General features: G+C 37.8%; 1 protein-coding gene across 1 annotated transcript; it reads right to left on the reverse strand.

The window, feature by feature from the left end:
* Positions 1 to 2,805: 2,805 nt before the first annotated feature.
* Positions 2,806 to 9,639, reverse strand: LOC119411832 (telomeric repeat binding factor 2, interacting protein). The gene is made up of 8 exons (XM_037678775.1): positions 9,281 to 9,639; positions 8,873 to 9,018; positions 8,219 to 8,442; positions 5,889 to 5,984; positions 5,105 to 5,753; positions 4,893 to 4,993; positions 3,278 to 3,718; positions 2,806 to 3,042 (listed from the first exon to the last, which is right to left on the reverse strand). Exons 1-8 carry the CDS (start codon positions 9,505 to 9,507, stop codon positions 2,821 to 2,823), a joined length of 2,106 nt encoding a protein of 701 aa, XP_037534703.1. The 5' UTR covers positions 9,508 to 9,639; the 3' UTR covers positions 2,806 to 2,820.
* Between the last annotated feature and the right edge of the window lie 1,257 nt (positions 9,640 to 10,896).

Genomic DNA, 10,896 nt, shown 5'->3' on the forward strand with positions numbered 1-10,896 from the left:
TATAGGTGAACAGATTTGGCTCGATATTTACAAGAAACTAGTCAGTTTTGTCACTCTGTCACCCTTAATTAATGCATATTAAGCAGTTATTAATCATTTATAAAGTCGTTATAAAGGAATTCATAACGTTATCTATAAACTGTTCATAACGTTATCTATAAACTGTTTATTAGCCATCAATAAGGGGAGCCGTATTGTAAAGTGGTACCAAAAATGTTTTAGCCGCTCAGTTTGTTGAATGTAGACTACCGGTAATTTGAGGAACCCTCTAAAGACTCAAAATAAAAACTTGTGCAAAATAACATTTAGCTGTTAAAATGCAGGAAGTGTGTGGTTACCTTCTGTTGCTTTACTAAAATCTCAACCTGACCAACTTATGGTGCGTGATGGACATGTATGTAAACTAGATCCTAATGGATGTGAATGTGTCTTGTTTAAAATGGGGGTTTATATGGGCAGGGTTATTTTTTAAATCTTTGACACATGGGAGGGATTGTAGGTTTGTGTTTGTTTTGTCCATTTGTTTAACACAATCTGCATTTTTTTCCCCATTGTATCTTATAATTTTATGACTATAACACTTTTTGGTGAAAAGCTGCTTAACTCGATGAGAAACTACTTTATTGTTCTTGATGTGCCTCACAGGTAGCATCATTTTGTTTTAAAGTGGCTGTTTTATCTCTTTTGATTTAAGTTTTTTTCCCTCTTTCTTAGTTTTGTATTTTATTATCATCACTCGTGTTAAAACTATTTATACAATGTATTTAAGTTGGTGTTGGGCAGTCTTGGTTTTACATGTACTCAACTGATTTGGGGGTAAAATTAAATAAAATGGTAGACTGGTTAAAATGTTATCTTGTCTTACTATTATTTTTTCCTTTCTTGTACATTTTTAACATCTGCAGCTGAAGGCAAAAGCAGAGCAATAATGTAGGTTTTTTTTTTTGAGCGACTGTTCGTATAGTTAAAATATCTCACAAATCACTGAACTGTAACTAAACATTTTACAGACACTGAGCATAAAAATCTGACGTGGCAGTAGTTAAGCATCACCTACACACCAAGTGCAACACATTCTGTGACATCTGCTTAAAACCATGGCATTTATAGTTAACCCTGTTTTTGTGTTAGCAAAATATCTTATGACTCACAAGATGAATTTCAGTTAAACTCAGAAAATACTTGGGGGTACATTTACAACTAACTTTAAGACTTAACATAATTTAAAATGGCCTCCATAGCTTTACAACCTTAACTTACACACATATTACTTCATATTACAATAGTATTTTCAAGTTTTCACCAAAATACTTATAAATCAGTCATTTTTCAACATAAGATGATCTTAGTTCAAGATTTTTTATTGTCATTTTCATCACATGTCCATGGTACATGAGGTGGAATGAAACTGTGTACACAACTTGATCTAAAACTCTGGCATGAAATGTGGCAGGCAACATGCATTCAATTAAGAAATGGCAGGCCTTTCATTTTGTTTATCCCCAGCTGCTCCCTAGCTAGCAAACTTGTATGAAACATTTGGTAATCGTTTTATGCTGGATGCCCCGTTTCAAACCTGCAGCCTCAGAGTTACAAGTCTGTGTCACTGTCGTAGCCCCAGGCCGTTGATTTAATAACATTTTTATTTTATTTCCTTCTGAAATGCAGTTATTTCTAGAAATCCATCCAATCATCATCTTCCGCTTGTTCCAAAGTCGGGTCGCGGGGGCAGCAGCTTGAGCAGGGAGGCCCAGACATCTCTTTCCACAGCCACCATGTCCAGTTCTTCTGGGACAATTCCAAGGCGTTCCCAGGCCAACCGAGACAGTCTCTCCAGCGTGTCCTGGGTCTTCACCGGGGTCTCCTCCCAGTCAGACATGCTCAAAGCACCTCCATAGGGAGGTGCTCAGGTAGTATACTTACCAGATGCCCAAACCACCTCAACTGGCTCCTCTCGATGTGGAGGAGGAGCGGTTCTACTCTGAGTCTCTCACGAGTAACCGATGGGAGAGTCCAGCTACTCTGCAGAGAACTCATTTTAACCGTCTGTACCTGCGATCTCATTCTTTCTGTCACTACTCAGAGCTTGCGACCATAGGTGAGGGCAGGAACGCAGACTGACCAGTAAACAGACAGTTTGCCTTACAGCTCAGCTCGCTCTTCACCACAACGGACCGACACAGAGTCTGCAATACTGCAGATGCTGCACCAATCCATCTGTCAATCTCACGCTCCATTCTTCCCTCACTTGTGAACAAAACCCCGAGATACTTGAACTCCTCCTCCTTTCTAGAAAGCAACAACAGTAATAACATATCACTGATTTGCCACACGGTTATTTTTTTTTTTTTTCAACCAAAAAGTAAAAAAAAAAAAAAAAAAAAAAAAAAAATTGTATTAAATGGTACTGTTTATTATGAAATTTATTGAAATAAAAACAAATTGAAAAACATGCAAAGTATTTTTATGTCAAAACACATGCAAATGTTTTAGTATATGAAAAATGCAGACACAAACAACTCCTATATAAAGATATATTTAATAAAACTTTTAAAAGTTCATCTTGCTCTAAATTTCAAGTTTACCGCTCTTTTAAAAAAAAAAAAACTCACTTTAGTAAGTAGAAGCATCAAGGATGTTTGAAGCTCAAAGAACAACAAACAATAGTTTTGGTTTTAAACTGTCAGAACATTCTAAAAATGAGTGGGTGAGGAAATATTAAAAGCTACTAAACAACAGAGCAGATTCTTCACCAGGACGTTAATAGCAAGGATGAAAAGATGTTTGTACAAATTTTCCACTTTTCCATCGGTACTACTTTCACCCTTCTACCTCAAGAAACACGATTCTCTTGGCCACGCTCTCCTCACCGTATTTGTCCTGCAGCTTCTGATGAACAGCAGGATCTGATGAGAGCAAAAGACTGTCGTCACAGCGATTCCAAATTGGTGCGGATACAAGGGAAGGATTCAAGAGCAGGTCCAGAGCAGCAGAGAAGTCTCCACTGGTCTTTAACAAGGCTTTGGTCACACTAACCAAGTCCTAAAGAAAAAACAAACACATTCTGTATATTCATGTGATACGGACAGATAGAAAGGAAAAACAACACATTGTCAGTGTTTCTACCATTACTGTCTGATTTAGTTTCTTGACAGAAATATTCAGTCATAGTAAAACTAATTAAGAGCAGTTAGGAAACAAAATCAACATGAACAAGTTACTAAAAATACGTTACAACAAAACAATGAAAGCACAGCTCCAAACCTGCAGCGCTCACCTGGTTTGTCTGGTTCATTAGATCTCTGATTCGCTGCTTGTCTTCCTCTAACTGTGACTGAGTCAGAGAAAATGCAGCATCTTTGTCCACTGTGGGCTGTGGGTTGGATGGAGCGGCCAAACAATCCACAAAAACAGACTGAGAGTCTTCTTCCTGAGATTCATTGTCAAATATAAACAGGTGGGCCTTTGAGGTCGCAGCGACAGGCTCAGAACCAGCTAACATGGCGGGTGCAGCGTTGGGGAAGTCTTTGTCTGGTATACAGTTGTCACTCAAGGCCTGAGACTCTGGCAGGTTCTCCTGTGGGCCCGGTCCAGTTTCAGGGTTAGATTGTGCAGAAGTAGGTTCTCCAGTTGTGGCTGAAAGTTTTGGTTGAGATTCTGTCAACGCAGCTGCTGTTTCAGAACAGTGTTGGAGCTCTGGAGCTTCATCTTCATCACACTATGACATAAAAATATTAAATTTGGTTATTTAACACTGTTGTACAACGTATGTACAGGTACCGGTATACACGGAACGGACATGTAACAGTGAAAACTTGGAAGAATTTGAATAAAAGCAATTAAAAAATTTAGGATCAGAGAATGGTAAAAAAAACAAAAAAAACATGCAAAAATGTACAGATTAAAGCAGCAAATAGCTTACAGACCTTTTTCCAAGAGAAACATATTGTATATTCAAAAAGACCATCTTTATTTATTGTCACTGCACTACAGACTAGGTCTGTCACAATAACAAATTTTGCTGGGTGATTAATTATCTCAGAAATTATTGCGATAAATGATAATATTGTTTGAAATTTGACAATAATTAGTAATCTTAGTCAAATTTAAGAAGAAATGTTTGTTAATTTTGAGTGTAGAACCTTTTTTCGACCACCAGATGGCAGTATAAGACTGTTTGAACAAAGAATGGATAGTGAGGGAGCGAGCAGCGTGTCTCTTTAAGAAAAATAGGAGGGAGGCCCCTTGACATGACATGAGCTGTTTCTCCTTCCTTTTATTCACTTCTCAAAATCTCAGATGCTTGGTGTGGTTGGTTAGCATAGCATTTTTCACACAAAGCTTTTAATAATAAAATCACTAAACAAGTTCTCAGTTTCTTTGTGCAGAGGAAAAACAACTTTTTACACGAAGGCACAAGTTTCAACCATGAATTTTGGAGCTTCGACAAGACGGAGGTTTTTCCACGAGTTTGGCATGTTAGCTTAGCTCGTAGCTTAGCTTCTCAGCTTAGCTGCTTTTAACGATCCAAAACACGATTTTGGATGGTTACATTGGATTTTAAAAAGAAAAAGGAAAGGGAGGGCTCAGTGAGGATCACCGGCGTTGAGCCTTTTGTCATCCAATGTCTTCAGTTGAAAGAGAGACACGAAGAAACGATAAGCCAATAAATGAAAATGAGGTTGATAATTTTCATTTATCATGTGATTAATTGATTTATTGTTTATCGCAACAGGCCTACTACAGATTCTCACTTTTTAAGAGAAGTAATTTAAAACTAAATGGTACAGCATTCTTTTAAAAATAACCTTATTATTAGTAGTTTAATATGGTACAAGTTACCTTATCATGATTAAAAGTATAGATTCTGAAAGAATTATTAGCGATCTTACCTCAGATTCATCTTCAAACTCCTTCGTTGCCAGTTCAAGAATACCCAGCTGCCTTTTCTCTTTCTTCTTCTCCATTTTTTGTGGTGCTGAATTAGACTCATCTTGAAAAAAAAAAAAAAAAAAAGGGAGAAGACATATTAACCAGCCTGATGGAGCATTTATTGAAGTATCTGTAGTGGAAAATATTTTTCACTAGTATATCTATGACAAACCAGCTTGTATTGCTTTAGCGTTGGTATCATGTCCACTCTGCTCCGGCGGACTCTCTGCTTCTGCTGCCATCGTCTTTCCTCTGGCTCTTTTTGGAGGTGGTTGTTCAGGTGACACGTCATGATGAACAGACTTCACTGGTGATTTAGTTTTCTTCGAGACCTGTGTGGATGATGGGGACTGCTCAGTGCCACTTGAGAATGATCTGAGTTTTTTTCCGTATATCTCGAGGGACAATGTCTCAACCTCAAGCTTCCTGCGAGTTAATCGTCGCTGTGGTTGTTCTGGTTTGGGGAAGTCGTTCAGGTTTTCAAAGAGTTTTTGTGAAGAAGTTTTTTTGGGGGTGGACTTAGCCTGAATTAAAGGGGAGTTTCCAGGCAAACTTTGTTTCTGTGGAGAGATGTTTTTTTCAGATCCATCTCTTCCTGGTTCTGTGATCTCAGCTGTTCCGAGTTGGATACTTGTCTGTAGGCTTTCACTCTCAGTGTGTGAGGAGTGAGATGGTTCAACTTCTACAGTTTTTGATTGCAAATTTTTGTCTGCTTGTTCGTCTGACTCTTGATCCTTTTTCTCTTCCCCTCCAATAAGGCCAGCTGTCTGAGCATCTTCAATTATAGGTGAGCATCCTGCAGGTACAGACTTAAGAACAATCTGTGGAGACACCAAATCAGTTCTGTTCAGTTCACCTGAACTGAATTCATTATGAAATCACATACAAACGCCACGTCTTTAAAATATATCCTTTGTTCACAGAAGGCAAACTTTGAATTAAGCATGCTTCTGCACCTGTGTTGGGTTGGAATCTGCTGAATGTGTCTGAGCAGGAGCAGCATCTGCTTCACAAGATGATTTTTCAACATCACACTCTTGATTTGCTGACTCCTAAAAGCAGAAATATAACGGGCTGTTAACAATGTGGACATTTTTCAGAGCTGAATTTTTACATCCACATAAAGCACAAAGTAAGTTGTGAAAAATGGAAACATATTGTGAAATTATGTCATTCTTTAAAACTGGCACCATCTAGTGGTAGCAGTTCCTCCCTTAGCCAATTTTAAGATCCCTTTGGCATTCAATGACAAATACATGTCACTGATTTCACTTAATACAACACAGATTTTTCAAACAGGCATTTGAGTTCATAGTTTTGAGTTAAAGCAGTGAGAATTCCTTTACACCCTGGTAAGATCTCTTCAGTTTGTAATTTTTAGGGAACAGCGATAACAAAGTTATCGTATTGATCACACTGCAGGTTTTCAGCAGCTGATAATTAAAGAGCTTTCTGAACAACTCAGGACATCAGATGTAGCAAATAATTCTTCTCCTAATTTATTACTTTATTTTAGCTATACAGTAGTCCCTTGCAACTTCGCGGTTCGTTTATCACGGACTCGCACTATCAGTTTTTCAAAATAAGATTGGACATGACACACAATAGATTGCTTGATGGATGAGCCGCACGATCGACATGGAACTTCTATTTAAAATAAATTATTTAAAATTATTTAGCACCTCCAGAGCCTTTGTGCAGCCCTTACTGCAGGATAAAGCCCCCAGTATACTCCCGCGTACGTCCATACGCAGAGGTACGCACGTACGTGCGCGGAGGTACGAGCGTACCCCCCAGGGCATGTCCGCGCAAAGCTCAATTTTTACGACCGCATACGCGTACGTGGTGTCGCACAATAAACTGCTCAGCGACGGACTGTTTTGTTTGCGACACAAATGTATTAAATTCCCCTTCTTCATCTCTGATCTGGCCTTTTCTTTTGTTTTTTTGCCACTAAACTCAGGTCCAGCGTGGCTGCGGGAGGGTCTGGAGATTTCCTGGTGGGCTGGTCTGATGTGTGGGCTGCAGAGCTAGCACTCCGTTTTTTTTTTTTTTTTTTTTTTAGATCTTTTCATTAACAACATATGACCACAGAACACCGCTGTGGCTGAGGCTGCCAGCGCTTGTTTATTTTTTCTGACCTGTCAATCAATCCAGTAGGCGTGTCAGGAAATGACCAATCGGCGACCTCAATTTGTCCCGAAGGTAAACACCCTTTATCTGTGAAGCTGCTCTGCAGCTGCTCAGGGTGTACGCTCGAGTACAAAGTCTGAACCCTCTGTGTACAGTCCGCGCATATGTACGTGTGAACGGACGTACGCAGGAGTATACTGGAGGCTTAAACTTCCCCCTGCAGCTGAACAGCTGATCTGTGTGCAGAGCGGAGAAGTTGGTGTGGCCAAGAGCGCTTGCAGGTGGTGAAGGCACAGAGAGGGAAATCATGATGTTCTGTGCTCTTTTAGAGCATTTAGAATTTAGAAACATTGTTTAGAATATTGCAAGAGTGTGGGAAGGATTTAAAATGCCTTAATATATATTTATATAAATACTAAAACTACTACTTACTACTTGTACTACTATTTCTGCTTCATGGTTTTTCACTTATCACGGGACTTCAGGGTACTGATCCCCCGCAATAAACGAGGGACTACTGTAGTTGAACACTGTATTACACTCTGGTGTCTACTTTGTTTGAATAACATTAATACAATAGTTTCTATTTAACAACAGAAATCCCACAAAAAATAGCAGTTGTGGTAATTTTTGTCGTTTCACAGTAAGAGGGTTTTCTGTGTGGATGTCTTTGTAGGAAACGGATAAAGATCAGTACTTATGTGCTTTTATATCAATGTTCATTATGTGCTTTATGTGTTTCTTATACACATCTTCACACACCCTGACAAAACGTGCTACTATAATTTCACTTTATAGAGTATGCAGTGCTCTCTCACACACAAGCATGTTGGAGGCAAAGGGAGACTAGTGTTTGCCCAAGAGCACTTTAACAAGCTTGTAAGGCCACATCAACATTAAATGGGCTTTAATTTCCTACTACAAAGCAAATCCATGAATGTTACGAGAGCTGTCTAGTCTGAGCTGGTCTTTAGAGGGAGTTTACATGTGTAGTGTTAGGACTTCAGTTGTACAATGGACTGATGGTCTGTCCAAAATGTTCCCCACTTCTCTCTCAATATCAGCTGGCACCACCATATAATGCATATAAGCCAATCAATAGAAAAGTTGTAAATGAGTGTTTGTTAGAAAAATTACATTAAAAATAATACACAACCTCATAATGGTTTCTTACCTTGTCTGTCTTTTTCTCCACAATCACTGGTTGTTTTGTTGCCAGTAGGTTTTTATATCGGGACTTCATCGACTGCCAGCTGTGACTGGTCACATGCTGTTTCTCCATCTCTTGCCAAAGTTGGTTACCCCCAGTCCTTTTCTTCTGCGTGCTGACAAAATCCAAAATGGCAGCATCGTCTTTAGAGGTGTAGGCAAGCCTGCCTAATAATAATTAAAGAAAGAGTAAATGTGAATACATGAGTGGAAAGGCTTATATAATATACTACCACAAAGTTTAGGTTTTTGTAAGTATATTTTATTATTTGGCTGCATATGTTAAAAAAAAAAATTCCTTTTAGACATGTATAACTAAATAGAATAGAAGGAATAGAGCCTTCATTTATCCCTCAGTGGGGAAATTCAAGTGCATTGTGTATGTGTGAAAAACAAAACAGATCCATTGTGGTATTGCTTTGAACATGAATAATTTATGCATGTAGGTTGCAGATCAGAAGTTGTTTTCTGTCACAAAAGATATAAAAACATGTAGAAGCAAACGGAAGAATAAAGATGCAGAATGAAATGAGCAGCTCATGTGGTGATTCAGGACTGTGACTTTCAAAAAGTGCAAATTTAGTTGTTTAAATTATACCTCCTGAGAGTCCAGCAGCAATTTCTTTGCTACTGTTGAGTCTGGGAGAGTGTCTCTGGACCACTTCAGGATTGAACCTATAATCTTCTAAATTCAGCTGTTCCTCCTTCTCAATGCAGTCATAGATGTACTGGGTGGACACAAACCTAGTAAACGATAAAAACAGCCAACATAAAAAAAAGAGCCATAAACAAATGAGCATGCACAAACAGGGTTTCTCTGCAAAAAATATAAAATGCCCTGTATATTTCTGTTGCTTCTGTTCCTTCTTCTTTCAGCTGTACATTTGAGAGTGTCCTCTCAGACATATCAAGCTAAGTTAGTTATGCCATTACGTCTTCCTTACTAAACAAATTATATTAATGTAAATGTTAATCTTAGTCATTAGCATTTCATTCTGTCACCTACCAATGAGAAGAAGATTCAGGAACAGAGCACTTTTCCTGAGGATCAATCAGCAGGATGACTCCTGGCTGCTGAACCCTGCACATCTCCCCTCCTCCAGCTGTGATGAGAGGCTGGAGCTTTTGTTTGACAGGACCTGGTCGCAAAAAAAACTTCATGGGCTCAGCATCCACAGTCATGAAGAGGACTGGGGAGAAGGACGGGGCTGGATCTTGGTGTTTAGATGGCATAATCAAGCTACCTGGTGAAAGAAAAAAATATGCAATACTTGTTTTTAAAGAAGCAGCAGCTCCTGAAAACCATTCATATTATACTGTATATTTGATCAAAAACACCTTTACTACACTAAAATAAATAAAAAAATGCCCATGGGCAAAACAGACTCATGCTGTAACACAATAAAATCCCTTTGCAAAAGTTTTCCAATTGGGATTTAGTCACAGATATTTACAATGCCAGTATGCACAACCAGAACTATATTGGAAATAGAAAAAATATTATAAATATATAATTTTCACATGTCAAACAAGCAGTAGAAGATAAATGTGATTCAGTTTCTCATAAAGATCAAATATTGTAATTGATTGATCTCCAATAAAAAAAGATAATTTCCTCACACAAGAGTTATAACTGGAAAATATGAAGACAATGCAGTTTGTAGTTTGTCAGACTCCGCAGATGCTCATCAAATAAAACTCAGCTGAACAGTTTTCACAGTGAAAAAATGCACTTTACTACAGGGAAGAATAAATGTTGCCCTTATGCCAAATATTTTTAACAATACAGTAAGAACTATCCTGATGCATGCTCAATAATCCAGGTAGAAAAATCTAAAAAAGTTAAATCTGGTCCTCTGGACCTACATTTCTACATTTTGTTGTTGTTTTGCTTTGGTTTTTTTTTTGAATGTCCACATTTTGTTGTTGTTGTTTTGCTTTTTTTTTTTTTTTGAATGTCCACATTTTGTTGTTGTTGTTGTTTTGCTGTTTTTTTAATGTCCAGAGGACCAGATTTAACTTTTTTAGACTGTAAGAACTAGTTTTGCTCTATTTTTGTTCTGTATGTCTTCGTTTACACAAATGTCAAGTTGGTCTCGTCAATACTTCGTAAAAAAATAAATAGCTGCATGAAACCACGGCTATTGCACACACATTTATAGATAGAGGTTAAAGAAAATACCTGCTTCGAGCTCAACTGGGTCCAACTGGGAGTTTCCGCTGGTTAAGATTAGGTCATATAAAACTGGATACAAACTTTGTGTTCGGTCTAACCGGTAGAATTAAGACCAAATGTAGATTGTAACAAATGTTTTAAAAGCTGTTATCTTGAATTAACAACACCAAAAATACATGTTTTCCCGCCCGACAATAACTAAACAAATCAGACTTCCGGGTAATTTTCTTCTTCGGTGAAATTTTTCAGATGAGTGTTGCAACACCGCCCCCTCTGGTTGTATCATATACCACTAAACTAAAATGTCATCAACATTTTTTCATGCAACCTTTATTTATGCAGGTTAGTCAACAACAACAACAACATAATAATAATAATAATAATAATAATAATAATAATAATAATAATAATAATAATAATAATAATAATAATAATAATAATAATAA

This window comes from Nematolebias whitei, chromosome 7 (genome assembly GCF_014905685.2).
Source record: "Nematolebias whitei isolate Nwh7 chromosome 7, NemWhi1, whole genome shotgun sequence".
NCBI lineage: Eukaryota > Metazoa > Chordata > Actinopteri > Cyprinodontiformes > Rivulidae > Nematolebias > Nematolebias whitei.

What these genes read in the sequence shown, in the direction of transcription:
- LOC119411832 (XM_037678775.1), bottom strand. Translation starts at nt 9,507, where the DNA reads ATGCCATCTAAACACCAAGATCCAGCCCCGTCCTTCTCCCCAGTCCTC. An exon ending in AGTTTGAAGATGAATCTGAG is followed by an intron (nt 3,719 to 4,892) that starts GTAAGATCGCTA and finishes TTTATGTCATAG; the next exon opens with TGTGATGAAGATGAAGCTCC. An exon ending in TAATGAACCAGACAAACCAG is followed by an intron (nt 3,043 to 3,277) that starts GTGAGCGCTGCA and finishes TTTTTTCTTTAG; the next exon opens with GACTTGGTTAGTGTGACCAA.